Consider the following 18,949-nt stretch of genomic DNA (forward strand, 5'->3'; position numbering starts at 1 on the left):
GGCCATATGAGAAAGAACAAAACTATCGAAAGGATAGTGTTTAAAAAAATGATAAAGGTAAAAACAGTTCTCTGAATAAGTGAAGCCCCCCTCTTGACGTAAAATAAACACATTCTTCAACTAAAATAATTAAATACTCTTTAAAAACCAAAAAGAATTCTTTGCAATTTGAAATATTTCACCAAACAAACAAAAAATACAATAAATTACATTAGCAGTAGCTTTAAAATGTAAACAGATGATCACACAACTCTATTGTTTATATCCAAAGTAGCCAAGCCACCACGTTACTGTAATACAGCCGATCAGTGAGTGAAGCTAACTCCGACCGATTAGCAGTCCAATCCTTTGAACGAAAACTTTTAAAACTTCATATATTGCCCAATTTGTTCTTTCCACCAAAGATAAAAATCTTCCACTGCAATGATATTTTGTGTACAGAACTACCCTTTGTAATTTATCTGGACGAAAATAAAATTTGTTTCGTCTTTAAATTCTATCATCTTTTTCTTTAATAACGTACTGATTAATTTGATAATCCTTAAAGTATTCTTGACATTGGTGCCAAAATTCAGATGGATTTCAGCCGAGAAACAAATGTTGCATACCTAGCAACATTTTGTTTCTTAGTACTTTCTGATTATTTAGTTAGGAAAACCTAAAGCACCGATCTGGTCACATAGTTCATCTACAACAACAGAACACACGTTTTGAGTGAACTTTCCAGTACTTTACTTTAAAATATATCTCAAGACCTGAAATCGTTGCTTTCAGATCTTGAGATACATTTTAAAGTTATTGTGAAGGCTTCACTCTCTCTCTATGTTTTATCTATTCTCAATTGACATATCACAGTAAGAAATTTCATTACAAAAAGCAGGCTGGCTTGTCCTTTGGCAGCAGGTTAAATATTTGTTTCAGTTCTCGCTCAACAATAGGTTAAAATAAATATTAATCATTTGGGAGATATAACCATCTAATGTTTAAATAAATAACTTAATTAACAAAAACGTTTCTGTTTCGATCCATCAGGCTTCTAAACCATGCACGCCACAACTTAATTACTCACAAAAAATTTGATCAAAATCGGTCCAGCCGTTTAAAAGCCTTATGGTGACAAACGTCCGCACAGAAGATTTTTATATATTAAGATGTAAGCAAATTCATCTAGGATAACTAAACATCAGAAAGTTTTTTAAAAAAATCATCTTTAAAAGCTTACTTCAATATTGCCACATTCAAGAGCAAGTCCAAATCGTGTTTTTTCATCTTTGACGAAATGGAGGGCCACTTCAGGATACCCCTTCTTCTGCAGATAAGCAATGATGGACTGGCCAACTAGCTTTGCATTTCGCACCATGTGAAGCACCTAAATGAAATTCAAAATCTTTAACATTCTTCGCTTAAAGTAGAAATGAAAAAGCATTTTAGGTTGATACAACAAGTAGCAACAGCCTTTATAATTCCTTAAATGTGTTTCAAATCCTTAAATTGGTTCAATTAGTTCCTATTTACCTAGAAACTAGGCTATTACAGGCGTGGAACCTTTCTACCATGTCATTTTCACAACATTAAATAAATGAATACCTCGAATGTAGTAACTTAAATTTACAAATATTGTAAAATGGAGGCTAATAATAGGTTTGGAGTGCTTTTGAAAGCACCCTTATTTGTTTTACAGAAACTAACCTTCAGTTTGAACAGCTCTTTCAAAAATTTTAATTTCATTTATTTAAAAAAAAAAAAAAAAAAAAAAAGCCTCCTAGAGCATCATCACTTAACATCATGCACAAAAGAATAGTAATATCAACCATCACAGATGTCAAGAGATTTTGATGATGTCACCTACTAAACAGTCAACCAGAAGCGACCATCCCATTGGCATAGATATATACATACAAAGATATGTTCTGAGTTTAATAGTAAAGATATAATGTCAACTTTTCCAAAAGTATTTAAAAAGGACTCTCACAATGACAAAGATTAAAAATATTTTTACAAATGTCATTGTAAAGCCACAGATCTATAAACTATTAAACTATTTATTATTAACTCAATGATAACTTACAAGTTGTTGTAAAAAATATATAAAACATTTTAACAACATATTATCAACTCACTTCCTCATATTTTCTATTGATTAATGCCAATTTGAATCTGTACTCAGTTGGATCAATAGTTAATACTCTTGGACGACATTCTCTATCTAAGCAATAAACATTTGAATCCTTAACACGTGTGATGTAAATTGGTACATCCAATGTTCGAATAATGCCATGATCCCTGAAAAGAAGAAAAATACGTTAAAAGTACTTCTCAAAAGCTAAAAAAGTTAAAAATTTAAAGGGGCATACATTGAATGAAAAAAGCAGTTAAATATAGAAAATATTAAAAATCAAAATTAAAGAATATGTATGAAATAAATTTTAAGGAGGAGAAATTTTATGCACCTTGATTTTTTTTAAATGCAATATGTTCATATTATGATCAGGTGGAAGGATCCCCAAGATGCATCAATTACAAGGATAACCTTATTTCTTACATTAAAAATTTATTATATTTATTTTAAACAAAATATCTTATTTTTAACCTTAAAACCTCCATTATAATGTCATCTATAATAGGGCATAAAAATTCTGCCTGAGTTCTAATTTAAATGATCATTGCTTCAACACTGTTTCATCGAGTATTTTGGCAATATGTTCTTATTTAACAGCAGCAAAAATGGGGTAGCATGGGTTGCAAAATTTATGAGTACTTTGAATAAAATTCCAAAGGCTATATGTCCTTTGTCTTCCCCTCCCACACCTCTTCACATAGGGGGTTTATTATTCCAAATTCAGACTTTCAAAGGTTTTGGTATTTACAAAGTAGGTTTGGTTAAACATTCCAATTTAAAAATTTGTTGAAAACAAGTTTAAAAAGAAAATATTTTCTTAAAACTAAATGAAAGGAAATGTGACCTAATTGGTTATAACTTAAAGAGAAAGTTAAGCATAGGTGAAGAGGACATAAAGGAAAGTTTATCAAAGTATTCCGTTAGTTCCAAGGGATTTCTGTCAAATCTATAGATTAATGAATTAAAGATTCGAATAAAAGCAAAATTGAACTTTGAAAAGCGAAAAACAATATTAAGTACAAAATTGTAAAATTGTATCAATAGCACTGTATCTCCAAAGAGTTACTGAAAGCTTAATTTTAAAAATAACAACTATGTGAAAAAGCAGAACAAGAGCTCAACATCTTTTTTGGTTCAGCAGTTAAAGGTATTACTCATGGCTGCAACATTTTATCATTGCTGTCAGATCCACTCATGTAATACTGTCGTGTTAAGTACAAAAGTTGTATCTTCAGCTGAAATCAAAATGAGAAAATGTTGTTTATAGTTTTGTGCCTCCATGTATTTGATTCAGATACAACTTTTCCAGATTTTTAAAAAATATATTTTGCACACACAAATGACCACAAAACATTGTATTTATATGAAATATTCAATAAAGGACCACCAGGTGACCATAACTCAATTTTGATAAAAAGTGCAGATACGACTTTTGTGCCTAGCATGACAGAATACTCCTTTAAAAACACATGAGAAAAGGAAGAAGGAAACTTCATTCCTTATAATAAGCATCTAATTAACAAACAAGAAACATACCCATTGATCAGAGCATATTTGATATGGTTTGAAGTGGTGTAGACAAACACTTGGTTATCGTCCCAAGAACCACTCTTTACTCTGCTGTTCTCTTGTATGGTGCAAAGGACATCCAAACGCCTATTGCAGATGGTGATATTATGCTTGCTGAAGAAAGCAACATGGTTCATATCTCCACTCCAAATCACATACTTTACACGAGCAGTTTTAACACTTGCTAGCAACCTACAAGGAAAATATTCAGTGAGATTTTTGAAACTTAAAAAATAAATAAACTTACTTTTGTTTTTTTGGGCATGTGTACTTCAAAATAAAAAATATTTAGCACCTGCTTTGCTGAACATCAAATAAAATTAAGCCTTCAGAGTCTCTTAAGAGCAACATTCCAGTGCCCGCATAAAAGATCTCATCACAGTTGGGAGCTTGCACTTTCTTAGTTACTTCGTTTTTCATGTTTTTGATTACAAGCTGTAAAAGAAATAACAGTAACTTATGCTAATCAGCAAAAACATTTTTGATTTTTAAAAATCTTTCAGAGCAGGAAAGCTTAATAAATTATTTATAAGGTTTAGCAAAAGCAAAAAAAAAAAAAAGAAAAGAAAAAAAGTTTAACATGAAATCATTACACAAAGCTTATATTACTCAAACTTTTTAAAGCAATAAATACTTTTGAATATTGACTTCAAATAAATTATAAGAGCCATGATAATTGCTCTTTTTTTTTTTTTTTTTGGGCGGGGGGGGGGGGGGGTAAAATATTAGTATAACTTACATTTATAAGAAACAATTTTTGTTAGGAAAAAAAGGATGCATTATTAGAAATTTCAAAAGATAAACTTATGACTTTTTAGTAGAGACGTACCGAGTACTCGGTAACTACTCGGTACTCGGCAAAATTTTGATCAGGTACTCGTCCAATACTGAGTAGTTGTAAAAAATTGAATATTGTTCAAAGGAGATTTTACAATTAATAAAAAAGTGCAAGCATATAATATGCTGCAATCATTTACAATTCAAATATAAAAGTCAAATTCAAATTTGAGATTAATGAAGTTTGTTATGCTTTTTTATATTATTAAATGGATTTTTAAAGCATAAAAATACCTTTTCTTAAAACATAAAACAATGTTAAAAGCACAAATGTGCAGGAATATTGCAGACACGTGTTTTGACATTACAAGGAATGCTTTTTTCAATGCACAAAATGTGAGCTTGTGGATTTAAAGACATCGTAAAAAAAGCCGGATTTTTTAAAATTCATTAGCTCACATTTTATGCACTGAAAAAGATGTTCCTTGTAATGCGAAAACACATGCCTGCAGTGCTCCTGCACATTTGCGGTTTTAACGTTGTTCCATTTGCTTTTAAAAATTATTTAGGTTTAGAAGTATAGATTGATATAATTTGTTTTAATTCCAACTTGATTAATCCTACCTTTTATGTATTTGTTTAACTTTAGTTTAAAAGATAACTTATTTGTAAAATTATTGACACACAAAACAAAACCTTTTCAATAATGCGTAGTTAAATTTCACCTGGAATTTTGTTTTAATAACTATTATTTGGACATGGAGCTCTATTGTGTGGTGGTTTTTCTTAAAACCAATTGGAACTCGGTACTCGGCCAAGTAGTGAAAGGCCGAGTACTCGGTCTCTACTTTTTAGTGATATACACACAAATGCTTTAAAAAATAAATAATAACAGATTCCCGCCTGGTAGAAGCTTACAAGTTGCAGACAACACAACTTTCGATAACTCATCATTTTTGTCAGTAGTCAGATAAAATAGGATACGCAATCAACCCTTGATCACTCAAACCTTACAACTCAAATATTCTTTTATCTCGAAGATTTCACTGGGTCCCAAAACTCTTGAGAAGGCTATGGGAACTTCCCATGACTCGAACTACCAGTAACTGGAAGGTTATAGCCGGTCCCTTGGGACTTTTAGTTATTTAGAGTCAACTGTGTCATGATAGAAGCTTACATTTTATATTCAAATTTAAGGTTTTAAAACAATGGCACATAAATAATTTTCACTGCAAGTTTCTAATTATCGGACTGCTGTTATCAACTATTTTGAAATGTGTTTAAACAAGCAAAACCTTATCCCCCTCTTAACCATACATACAAAACAAACAGGAGTAACATGCAAATAGATATTTGCACATTATTATGTATTATCAACATTTGATCTATTTTATATAACAGTTTATTAACTTTATGTAACACTTTGATTAATTGTTTCAACATTTTAAATGTAATGAATTGTATATGTCAGGATGCGTCACGTTCAATTTTGAAGAATTATTCAGAAATACAAAAAGATAACAATTTTGGCCGTGAAAGTAGAAGCATCCCAGCCGCACATAACCTCAGATCAACGACTGCCTTGAATGCCCAAAGAACAAAATATTTAAAAGACTTACCCCATGTTGAATGCATGTGGACGATAGGAATGAAACATATCAATTATTGTACATTCTTTATTTCATGCTAAATTTCGAAGCAGACCAGATATGACAGGACTTTTGTATGGTGATCACCAGGAAAAAAAATTTCAAACACTTAATAAAAAAAACACAAATTCGCGGGCGACATACTTAAAAGTTCAAAAAGAAGAAAAAAAAACGTGGAGCTGGAGCTTGCAAAGTTCGTTAAAAATTGGAAAACGGGGAATTCATTCGCATGGTTTGTAAAACATTCAAATTAAAATGGGCGCAGGACGGGCAATTCACTTCGAAGATGGTGGGGTGTATTCAGGGATGAAGCAGATATAAACGATGTCAGCTGCAGGCCAAGCCACGCCGAAAAATAGCGCATCAGTTGGTAATCTCCATGGTGGCGGTGTTGAAATCATGAGGTGAAACCTTTTGAATACAATTAAAATTTGATTGGGGTAAATGCAGCTCCGCATCACCGCTCACAGCTATGTTGAGCATCAAAATATGGTCGTTAATGAAGGGCTCAATTCCGGCACATTCTGCGTACCTCCATCCGAAGTCATCATACACACAGGTGATACACTACCTATGCTATCATCATCTGCCACGAAGTTTAACGTTCTTGATTAAATAATTATGTTATAAAAAAATGAAAGGTTTCACCTCATTTTGAGGTCTTATACATACGGCGGAAAACCACGGCCGTCCAAGGACGCACTGATGCTGCAGCATCGCCATCGTAGATGAAAACCAAGAGCCGCAAAAAGCACGACCGAGCGGATTGGGAGCTGCAAGGAGAGTGAAGTGGAGTGGAAAAAATGAATCGGCGAATGAGCGATCAGATCAGGGTACGCGGCGATGCGCGGGAACCAATGAGTGCGTTTGGCGCCCAAACAACGGAGGAAAAGGACTCTACCACCATTTTAATGGCGGACAAAAAGATGAAAAAAATCGGATCAACGACTGAAAAATTGACAAAAGAAATAGACGATTGGAAAAATGAATAAATCACATAGTTGATATCATAAAATGGCGAAATTTAAATGGGAACGCAGGGAAAACCTGGAATGCACAAGAAAATTAAAAAAACAACGAAATGGGGGAAAAACGATTAAAATGACAGAAAAATGGGGAAAAAAATAAATGGGTAAAAAAATGTGATATGCATTATCACATAGCACATTTTTATTACATACAGTAGTACCTCCTTCAAGGGGCACTTCTATTTAAGGAACACTTTTCCTGGTCCCAGTCCCTTTGAATAGGGACCACCATGTATTTACATCTGATTAAGGAAAGCTCTAAGAGACAGTCACAAAGAAAAATTGTAGCAAAAATAAATGCATATGTGTTACATTTATTGAAATAAAGTTTTTTTTTTGTCAAAAAACTAACCTGTAGAAGTTTTTCTTCACATTAAAACAGAAAATATGCATTTTAAAACTCTTGCTAAGATTTACAATCTTGCTTTTCCCCTTTTAGCAATTCATTCATATGAGTTCAGCTCTGATGGATAGTACTGAGGCCATGTTGTTACAGTCAGTAATAATATTAGGGCATTATATTAGCACATGACTAATTTTTTTCAATAAAAAACTTGAAATATTATTACTGTTATCTACATTTCCTTGCATTGTAAATTATGTGGCATACAGCTGTATGGCACAGCATACATACTTCAAAAATATTTCTGTAAATTAACAACTTTGATCCTATTGAACTTTAAAAAAATTTTTAATTTTCAAAATAACTTTCTGTTTTTTTCAATTTGAATAAGCGAATTTTATTTAGCATATATAAAACATTTTTAATTTTTTTTTCTTAAATGTTAAGCTTATGTTTATAATGATTTTATACTGAGTTAAGTTCACGGCATGTATCAATTAATCTACCTCCGAACAAGGGATACCTCTATTAACAAGAAAAAATGTTCAGCTCCCTTAGTGTCCCTAATCGAGAGGTTCTATTGTAGTAAAATTCCGGATACTTACTGCATGGGTACGGTCCAGGACAGCAAATCTATTCCTGGCAATCCAGACTGCTGTCAAGCCTGATGATCGTTTACAGTCTGAAGCTTCATTTGCTTGAGCATCAAACTCTTTGGGAATCATATACAGGTCATAAGTGCTGTTATCTACATTATTGGTCCGTGTGCACACCAACACTGAATTCTCAACATGGTTATATGATAAACTAGAAAAATTAAAAACAAATCAGTGATGAACACAGGCAGCAAGCACTACTTTAAATGGAAACATATAATTAAAAGTATGCAGACATAATTTATCAGTTTTTTTTTTTTTCCTTTCCAATGGGGCTGTATAAGAGACCCATCTCAAGATGCGTATGGGCCATAAGTGTGCCACAGTTAAGGCGTTGATGCATGTTACAGTAGACGCCCAGTTTCTACCAGATGGAGGCACCTGGGCTCTCATTTGATGTGAAATTGTACTAGGAACTTAATTTAGCCAAGGGGTATTTTAAGCCAAACGAATACCCAAGGGATCTTTTACATGCCGCATAATCATATGACATGGGAGCTGAAGATTTTCTGCATCTCGAAAATCCACCGACTGGCCACCCAGATCAGAACCTGGGTCCCCAAGCATAGAAGGCCAGCGCCTAACCATCACGCCACCAGTCGGCTTAATTTATCAGTATTCCACTTTTAATAAAATTTTAATGCCTTGCAAATAAATTTTTTGATGCACAATTAAATGAACAGGGTTTCCACTAAAAGTAGAGTGAGATTTCCTGTCTCTTTAAGGTGGTTTAGAAAAATAATTGAACTTGATCAATGTTGACATACATTTCTTAATATTAATATACCATATTATTTGTATGCCGGAAAAAAAACAAGGTTGACCAGCATGCTGGAAAATTCGAATTTTTCAGCATGCAGCATAATTTGAGGTATATTTTGCAACAAAACAAAAGCAAATTTCTCCATTCAGTTCCTATCAGAAAGCAAACCACTGTAAAGAAAAAAAAAAGAATAAATCCCGAAAATAACCTTCTTTCAAAAAAAAAATGTATTGCATAGTGCTTGTTATTTACGGTAGATCATTATTAATGGATTTAATAATATGCCAATAAAGTAATCAATTCAGAAACAATCATCGTTACTGTGATTTGTTCATAATTTTTTTAAAATAAATTATTTTAGGTTCCTTTTAGAAAGGTAAGTTTAATTTTAATTTATTGAACAGCTATGGTAAATTCTTAAGCACTTGTTTAAGGGCGGTAACTTATTGCTTACATTTTTGTTTAATTTTAATTTAATTTTTATAAAATTATTTGTTATTAAACAATATTTTTCTTGTTAAAATAACAAATGAGATCGTTAGCAAATATTTTTTCACAAAATTAAACTGTTTATTAATACTAATAAGATATATATAAAACTTATATTCATTTTTAAGCTGAACATATATCTTTTATAACATTAATTTTTTTCCTAACCTCGATTTTTCTGGCATGCCAGAAAGGACCAGGCAAGTGCTATTGAAAATCTGGTGACCCACAAATTCTGTGGCATGCCGGATAATGCGGGGGGGGGGGGGGGGGGGGGGGGGGGGGGGGGAATACGGTATTTTCATACTTGCTTTTTTTTTTTTTTTTTGAGGACAAAACCATCCATATTAAACTCAAAATACAAAGGAAAAGTTGCCAGATTCAGTTATTAAAATTTTGATTTTAAGTAAAATAAACAAAAATCTGTTTCTATTGATTATGAGTTATAATAGATTATTATTATCATTATTGAAGCATTTTTGAAAAATCAAGGACAAATTTTGCCTACTTTAATGTGCTGAATAGTACAGATTTATCACCACAAATATCAAGTTAATCAGACATTTGCATGAAATAATTTCATAATTAATTACATAAAAAAACAACTGCTTTCTGGAAAGCATTTTGGTTATGTTTACTCCTCCAAGGTGGTAGCTGTCAGAATTGCATTTATTTTTGAATTTACAATGGCTCATTCCCTCCCTACCACATTTTTCGAGTGATAAAAATTTAAAAAGAAAGAAGACCATTTGTGTTCGCTATTGCCATCATTTTATGTAAGGATTTCTCTCGAAATTCAAATTCCAGGAAAACCTCTTTTTAGGGAATTTTGTTGTTTTAATGTAAATAGTGGATTTATGTACTTCATTAGAGAGCTTGGGAGAAGTTGATACATTCAGGAGTTTTCCAAACTAATCAGGGGAGTTGGCAGCTATGAGCTATGGTATAAATAAGTAATACTTTATCTGAATGACTAAAATATCTTTAACGGTGCGCTATCGCAACATTTTACAACTTTTTTTGACCCGTGGGTTGGCAAAATCTTTTGAAAAAAATTCCTGGACCAGTGAGGTTTCTTCCTCTCTTTCTTTCTTTTGTAAAAAAAAATAAAAAATGGTTGACTTGTAGAGTGTAAAAAACTTATCTAAAAAACGTCGAACCTCAGAAGTCCCTCCTGCCTTTAAGTTTCTTCTTTTTTTCATGCCTTTTTTGCAAAAGAAATCAATAAATAAATTCTCAACTTGCAAATTGTTGCGGAAAAGTTAGCAGGCCGCTGAGGGATTTTTCTTTTTCACAAAAATAAACAAATAAAATAATAAATAAATATATAAGTAAATAAATTTTTACTTGATATTAAAAATCTGTCACAATACATTTGAATGCAAAGATTTTAGATAGCTAATTATTGTAATAACTAATTATAAAAAAGTAAGCATTTGAGAAAAAATCATTAACAAATAAAAAAATTATTTATGAAATTCTTGCATGTCCTGTAGGATGTTATTTTTTAAATAAGATTCTTTTTTATCGTGGATAAGCAAAAATTTCTGAAGAACGGCAAAATTTCACTGCAGACTAGTGCCGATCTGCTAGACCACAGGTTGAGAATAACTGCTCCATAGTGTAGAACATTGTTATCCCATATTGGAACAATTCTAATCGTAACATTTTGACACTGAGCATAAATGTATTTAAAATCACACTGAAGCCATAAGATAGGATCATCAAAGGAGTATAATAACCGACCTGAAAACTGGGCTGCGATTTCCTCCTCTCAGCTGCAACAAACTGACGTCTTTCGACAAATTGAAATCCAACCTTCTCAAGTAACGATCTTTGATGTAGTAGAGGTAATTGCCATGAACAGCAAAAGAAGGTCTTTCTCTCTCCAGTTTGAATATAAGCATTCCACAGTCATGTCCAGCTGCAAACAAATTCAGGCTTGGATGGGATGTCATGATCCAAAATCGATCATGTTCACGACGAAAGGTGTACAAAGTAGATCGTTTTACCATGTCCCACACACGGATGCTCTTGTCTTCTGAATTACTCAGGATCAGTTCTTGCCTATAAATGTAAATCAAATACATTATTTAAGAAATTATTTCAAATTTGTTTACAATGTTTTGCTACCCAAACCCAACTTATAAAAAAAATAGCCTTGAGAAGAAAGTTTAGTATTCAATAAGGAAGTAATGAGCAACAATTAAAGGAAATAATAAAAAAAGAAAGAAAGAATAGTAATTTTTTTCATCAATAAGAACCATGAATTTAAAACAAAAAAAAAAAAAAAAATTAACAATGGTTAATAAAAATATTTCTACCAACCAAATTAGTTTATGTTTAGACTAAACCAAATACAGTAAATACCAACTGAGGCAGTGAGAAGCAAAAGGATGTATGTGGACATTTTAAAATTTTTAGTAAAGCACGTTTAAAGTTCAGATCCTAGGTAGGGTTTCATTGATTTTTTTTCTAAATCATGTCGTAAAGCTGACCCTACCAGGAATACTAGTACTATTTTTTTCTGCAAACTTTGTTACTTACATCCCTTTGCTTCTCACTGCATCAATTGTATACATAATATAAATGACATGCATGAAAATATGAGTATTCCTATATCTGAGACATGTTTCAAACACTAAGAATTAAAATTTCATTAAAAAATAAAAACACAAACAGATATAAAATTTATAAATGACTTCAAACTTGAAATTAATATAAGAGCATCAAAAGGTCATACACAGATAACTTACTGACCTAGGATGGAAAAGAACACAGGATACATTATTATAGTGACCTCTGCATGTGTCCACTTCCCATGCTTTAGAATCATTCATTCTCCATAGCTTCACCTGGCGATCATCAGCGCCAGACACAATTAAAGGCATAGTAGCATGAAAGGCTGCCCAGTTCACACCACGATCATGACCTGAAACACAAGCAAAAAAATTGAAAACATTATGACTAAAACTAAGGTTCATTTGTTTTTGCCAAAGGTGTTCTGCTTTCGTCCAGGCATTTTCTGGAAAGAGTGCATTCATTCAACATGATTCCCTAAGAGGCAATAAAACCATTTGTATGCACTTATGCTAAAGTTTTTACGAGTGATGGAAACGAACTCGGATGCAATCAAATTGCATTTTTGAGTGGGCGTGGCAAAAATCAAGAATGGTCAAGTTCGCTACTACAGAATAAAAAATGTAAGAAGTGTTGAAAATAATGGTAAATTCAAAATGAGTAATGTGCAAGCAATAAAATTACATTGCAAAAAAGACGAGTGGCTGCAACAGAGTGGATGCAATAAGATTTCAAAATTGAGATTTGTTTTTGGGATCATTCATTTTTCCAGTTTTAATAGCTTGCTTTTATGTGCAATACTGTTAAATCACTCAAGATTTTTAATGCTCTTTTAGATACAGTTACTTTCTCTTTGCCCAGGACATTTTTCCATGACCTTAAATAAATTTCCATGACTTTGAATGAAAATTTAAATTTTTCATGACTTTTCCAGGTCTGAAATTTGCTTATTTTTATTTCCATGACTTTCCTGGATTTCCATGACCCGTACGAACCCTGTTCAGAAAATTTTCAGAGCCACACCCCTGATCCTTAATCTTCCCTAATATCAGCAACAATAACTTAAAACTGCATTTCTGGGACTTCAACTTCGAAAAATGTTTAGAAAGAAAGCCCCTTATCTGCTTTTCTTCCCTAATTTGACAAAAAATTGCATAAATGGATGTTTTAGAACTTAAATTTTCAATAGTTTTCGGCAAACTTTCCAAGGGAGAACTCACACTAATCTAATGTATTGGTAAAATTAAGCATTCCATTGGCTGTAACTTGATATGCGGCACTGTTGACTAAAATTGAAGTCCTGATTTGTTAAGACACTCAGATAAACAGCATTTTCTGCTCGACTTATGACTAAACTCTGTAAATAATAACTTGTAGGGGAGAGGGGGGCACATGTGAAAAAAAACAACATTTTTCTATATTTTTCATTATTGATTTGAGATAAAAAAGAAAAAGGTGCTAAATATGATAAATCAAACATTTGCTAATATTTTCATGCAGTTATCCCCCTTCTACAAGAGTAAATTCCAACCTAAAAATTAATTCTAAAATATGTTACATTTTGTTCACATCTGCCCCGGTGGGGGGGCAGTTGTAAACACACCTGGGGCACAAGTGAACAGATACATAAATGGTATAAAATGCACCTAAGCATATCTTTAAATACTCTTTATTACACATTAATAAACACAATGAAAATATAAATATTGAGTACATAATAAATTAACTTGATTCAACGAACATTATAGCCTTTAAGTTTTACAGAAAAAGAAACTGAAGAAGCAGCTCGATATGTGCTACCTAAAATTGTAGGTGGGGGTAATTTTAGCAGAATATCATCAGTGTTTACCATCGATGTATCATCTGTTTCTGGAAATACAAAGGTTTCTTTCTTCTGCTTCCTCATGAATTTAACATTTGCTTCATCACTCTCCATTTTCTCGATACGGCCAACATAGTGAATTTTTGTCTTTTTTGTAGTAAATTCTACGAGGACAAAGTCATTCACAGCTAAATTTTCTGGTGCAAGGTTGACTTCAGCACAAATTTCTAGATGGCTACTCTCTTCAAAGCTAATGTCGGACTCGGAGTCACTGACTACAACCTTTGACTGCTCCTTTTTCAACAGTTCAGCAAGTTCTAACTTTCTTTTCTTTGCAACTCTTTCACATTTTATCTTCATTTTCTCTGCCTTTTCTACCATAGCTTTGACAACAATTTCTTTTTCGGGGGTGTCTGTGAAAATTCTTGATTTTCTTTTTTGAAGCTGCTTACTTTTCCCTAGAGTGGAATCGTGAAATTCTATTCTAGGCAATGGTCCCACACATTCTGGGGTAGGACTTGAACGTGCATTGCAGCTGGTGGAGGCATCATCAGGATTAACTGGCATTAAGCTTATTATTTGAGTTGGGATGAAATCAGCGTCAGTAAAAGCAAGTCGAGATAACGGCCAAATTCCTGGTTTAGAAAAACCAGATTTAATATTTTTGGATGTAAAGGCTGCTGTGAAAGCTGGTGAAGAACACTGACCAATTTCATATATAGTTATTCTTTTTTCTGGGTGTAATATCAACCAGTCATTGAAAGAAGTTTTCAGTGCAGATTTAAAGGGACCATAAACACCTACATCCAAAGGCTGTAAGCGATGTGAACAATGAGGGGGGAATGTAAGGAGTACTATTCCATTCTCACGACAAAATAATATTACATCCAAACTGATATGACTTTCACGATTATCAAGTAGAAGCAAAACAGGATTTGCTGCGGTACAGCGGGAGTACTTTTGGAAGTGTTTTACAACTTCTGGGAAGATATCTGCTGTCATCCATCCAGTTTTGGATACTAACCCTAAGCTTTCTGATGGTGCTCCATTTAAGAAAATATCTTTGTATCTTCCCATTGCAATAACTATACCACAAAATGATACAAGTTCACCTCTCTCGCCTGAAACATTTTGTCCAACTTGTTCCTCTCCACAAACCGCGATCACTTTTGGAGCCTCCAACACAGTCGCGATACAGCTGATACTAACTTCAATTATTAAAATTTTTAATTATTCAATGTTTCTTAAATAGCCTAATCAAATAAAAAAATTAAACAATTTTTGAAATTGAAATAACTAAAAAAAAAAAACAGTATGGGGCACATGTAAACAGTTCACACCTGCCCCTACATAGTGTGTTCACATGTGCCTCATATAACAACTTAAGCCTAATCTGATAAAAAGCAATATTTCTTTCAAATTTTTTTCAAAAAATAGAGTACAAAAACTTACTTTATAAATCCCACTTCAAAATGAATAAAGTTCAAATCACAATAAAGATAATGTTGCATGTGTTTTTACTCTGAGAACTGGAACATGAAAGTTTACTGGCACCTTCCAAAACAGAAGTTATTATGATAACTAAAAAACAAAATGGTTGAGATCTTTGAAATTTCAGGCAGCATACAGTGCTACTGCTGTCATCTACATGAATTTTTTTCAGATTTTTTTCCTCATGTTATCTGTGTAAAATATGGTTTGTTCACATGTGTTCCATGTTTACATGTGCCCCCCTCTCCCCTACGCTTATTTCCGTAACATAAATATAGCACTTGACATTCCCTAACATTTACTGCCATACCCACTTATCTGTCTACTTAGCAAATCTTGTAGCTGTTTTACTTATTTTTGATCTTCTACAACATCCAACTTAAACCTCATTAGCAAAACAATTCATGTTTCCAGAAACATTTTTCAAATAATAAACAAAAGGGGCCCTATAACTGATCCTTGAGAAACCCCGATTATAACTTCACTCTGTGTAGAATGATTTCCCTTTTCAATTATTCTTTATTTCCTTCCATTAACCAATATCTAACCCAAATTAAAATTTCCCTCCCATTCCTATGCCAGCTTGTTTGCTGAGTAGCACATGCAACAGAAGCTATTTATTCAATCAACAAAATCAAGAAATTCTTCAAAATAAAACTAGGATGAGTAAAGACATTTGAAAGAAAAATATCAAAATGGTCAACAATTTTTGAAAACTTTCTATGAACAGCATTCCTGTTCACATGTTCATTTATATTATCTGCGTCAGCTTTGTCTGCATCAGCTTACAGGAAACCATGATTAAAACAGTTTCAGATCAAAGCAAAACTATGAGGAACAAAGCAAAAATTACGCACAAATTTTCGTAATAAAAAAAGAACTTACCTTCCAAAACATGTTTCACAACGGCATCTGAAGTTCCAAATAGGTCAGTGTGAGTAGGATTTTTTAAATGCTCTTCCAATCCTCCAGGACCTGGAGCAACATTCTTCTTCCTGAGCCCAGATATATCCCACACTCGAACAGTTTGATCTAGTGAAGCTGAAACAACAAGATCCTCACTGGGATGAAAATGAGCACACATAACATAATGATTGTGGCCAGTGAGGACACAAATACAAGTGCGTGATTGCCAATTCCAAACACGAATAGTCTGATCATCTGATGCACTCAAGATCCAGGGGTATTCATGGTGGAAAAATGTCGTTCGGATATAGTCCAAGTGACCCATCAGGGTAAAAATACAGCGACGCAGTTTGTAGTTCCATACCTAAAAAAATTGAATAATTTATAACTAGTTGCTTACTCTCAAAATCAACAATACAAGGTGAGGTGAAAAAAACCATATATTCAGTTTATAAGCAATTTTTAAAACATAGCAAAACAGAAAGGAATTTTGAATATTCAATGAGTGTAATAGTTTTTACTTTTGTTCAATAGGCTTGCTTTGTATTGTATACTTATGAAAAGAAAAAAAGAATTATTATCATTAACTAAAAGCGGATATTAACAGATTGCTGTACAATTACAGGAAAACGCATATTTACATGTAACACGTGGCACTGAATAAACATTTAAAAAGAAAATCTAAACTGAAAGTACTGTGTTTTCAACAAGTAATTGCCAAACGTTAACAATTGTAATTTTTTGAAATGGAAAAAAACAGAATTTTTTTAAAAAAAATATTTAAGTCAAAAAGTTCCAAATTTCGATCTTCAGATTTTGGGATTCCGAAATTTGGGTTTCATACTGTACACCGAATTTAAGACATATTTTGTGATTAGGGTCGCTTTTACAAAGAAGAATTAAATAAAGTGATGGGGTCCTTCTAGAACATAGAAATTTACAAACGGGTCATATAGAAACAATTTGTACCTGGATTGACTGCTGCTAAATTTAGGTTTCAAAAATACTAAAAGTAAAAAATTTGCAGTTGTTTCACCTCAAGTGGAATGAACGAGAAATTAGCATGAGAAATTGTATGGAGCGGGTAAAAAAGTAATTGAGATTAACCTCGTTTACGTTTTTGAGATTGAAATTGCATTTCCTTTGAATTAATACAAATAAAACTTGAGCTTCAGTGCAAAAAAAAAAAAAAAAAAAGCTACAATTCATGAAAACAGATTGAAAGTTGAAACTACTGCATAATGATACAACAGTGTCCTTTCAATATTGCATGAGATTATGTTATTTACTGTCGTTTCTGAATAAAAATAAAGCGGTAACACACAGAATACAAAGATATATAGATAGAATTACTTTTATTTTGTAGTCATCACCACCAGAAACGAAAAGCGGTTGTTGACTGTGGAAACATATTCCTCTGACCGGCCCATCATGCTCATCAAATTTGTCTAACAAGGTACACATGCGATAATCCCAAAGTTGGATTATGCCATTATGAAGACTGGCCAAAATCCATGGCCGTTTGGGGTGAAAACTCAACCCCTTAACTCGAGCAGATTTTGTTTCAAATTTTGTCAACATATCTTTTCTACTCACTGACACGTCGCATAAAACCAAACATCGAAAATGAAAATTTTTTCGTCAGGAGGAAAACAATAAATTACTTCACTTCACTTGCTTTCACTGACTCACTCGCAACGCTCAAAAAGCTTTTACTATTTCAAAAGGGCAATTTTAGAATATAATAAAATACTGATAGCTTCAAATAAGGCATTAATTTTACATTTTATCAATATTTATTACATAATATCTTGAGTTTGGATTTCAGGTTAAAGCAAGAACACATCAATCAAAATTAATCTGGCAACAATAATCTTCTTCAATCGAAGCAAAATGATTGGCGTAATTTCGCTGATGTTAACCAATAATATCATAGACTAATAATAAGAGTAGACCGAGCTTTCTCATTCTTGCTGATAAAGAAAATTGGTTCATAGATGTATCATGTGACTAGTGGAAGGGCTTGGCGAAGACTTTGGCAGCATGGTTGCTAGATGGCAGCATTATCTATAGTTTGGCACTCGACATATATTTTAAGACAATGTGTTTTCATTAAAAAAAAACTTCCATGTGCAGAGATTGAACTGTTTTTCTTTTAGTTATGCATTATTTTGACATTAGTAATAGTTTTTGATCAGTTTTCGGTAACTTTTATTTCATTTGGAGCTGTCAGCGTTGGCGTGAACGAAATGGCGTAAACGTTTCGCGTTAACGCAATAATGTACTAATCGGTATCTTAAATTGAAACTGTAGGTAAAAATCTTACCGTTTGCTGATTCCTCTTGGTCGCTTGCATCTTTTATTGCTTAGAGAGTTATTGAAATTGAATAAAGAAAATGCACAATACTATCTAAACGAAAAACTCACCATATTAACAAAATATTTACAACTTAGAATAACAAATTTACAAATCGGACTCCATAAAAGCTCATTCTTCCGTGTTCCATCAATTCTATTATTTTATTTCTCGCTCGCGTTGATCGTCTGCTTCGATCAATGCCCGCTGTTGCTAGGATATCCACCAGTCACATGGTTTGGTTTATGAGCAGCAAAAGGGTTGCCATAGCTCGGTCTACTCTAATTATTAGTCTATGAATAATATAGTAAAGTTTTTTATTTTTATTAAACTCCTCCTACTAATCAACGGAATATTTGCGTTACCTAATACATTTTGATCATTATGCTCGAAAAAAACTG

At 32.7% G+C, this 18,949-nt stretch overlaps 1 protein-coding gene across 1 annotated transcript in view; it reads right to left on the minus strand.

Annotated features, from left to right (window-relative positions):
• The window catches only part of LOC129228135 (coatomer subunit alpha-like), a 58,377-nt gene extending 40,558 nt beyond the window's left edge, over positions 1-17,819 (minus strand). Inside the window, exons 1-9 of the mRNA XM_054862782.1 lie at positions 17,546-17,819; positions 16,172-16,556; positions 12,154-12,325; positions 11,140-11,460; positions 8,091-8,292; positions 3,984-4,123; positions 3,656-3,880; positions 2,121-2,283; positions 1,223-1,369 (exon numbers count right to left, since the gene is read on the minus strand). Coding sequence (XP_054718757.1) covers positions 1,223-1,369; positions 2,121-2,283; positions 3,656-3,880; positions 3,984-4,123; positions 8,091-8,292; positions 11,140-11,460; positions 12,154-12,325; positions 16,172-16,556; positions 17,546-17,773 — 1,983 coding nt within the window. The 5' untranslated portion in view covers positions 17,774-17,819. The remainder of the gene's footprint in view (positions 1-1,222; positions 1,370-2,120; positions 2,284-3,655; positions 3,881-3,983; positions 4,124-8,090; positions 8,293-11,139; positions 11,461-12,153; positions 12,326-16,171; positions 16,557-17,545) is intronic.
• Positions 17,820-18,949: the final 1,130 nt, after the last annotated feature.

This window comes from Uloborus diversus, chromosome 8, assembly GCF_026930045.1.
Source record: "Uloborus diversus isolate 005 chromosome 8, Udiv.v.3.1, whole genome shotgun sequence".
In the NCBI taxonomy this organism is placed as follows: Eukaryota; Metazoa; Arthropoda; class Arachnida; order Araneae; family Uloboridae; genus Uloborus; species Uloborus diversus.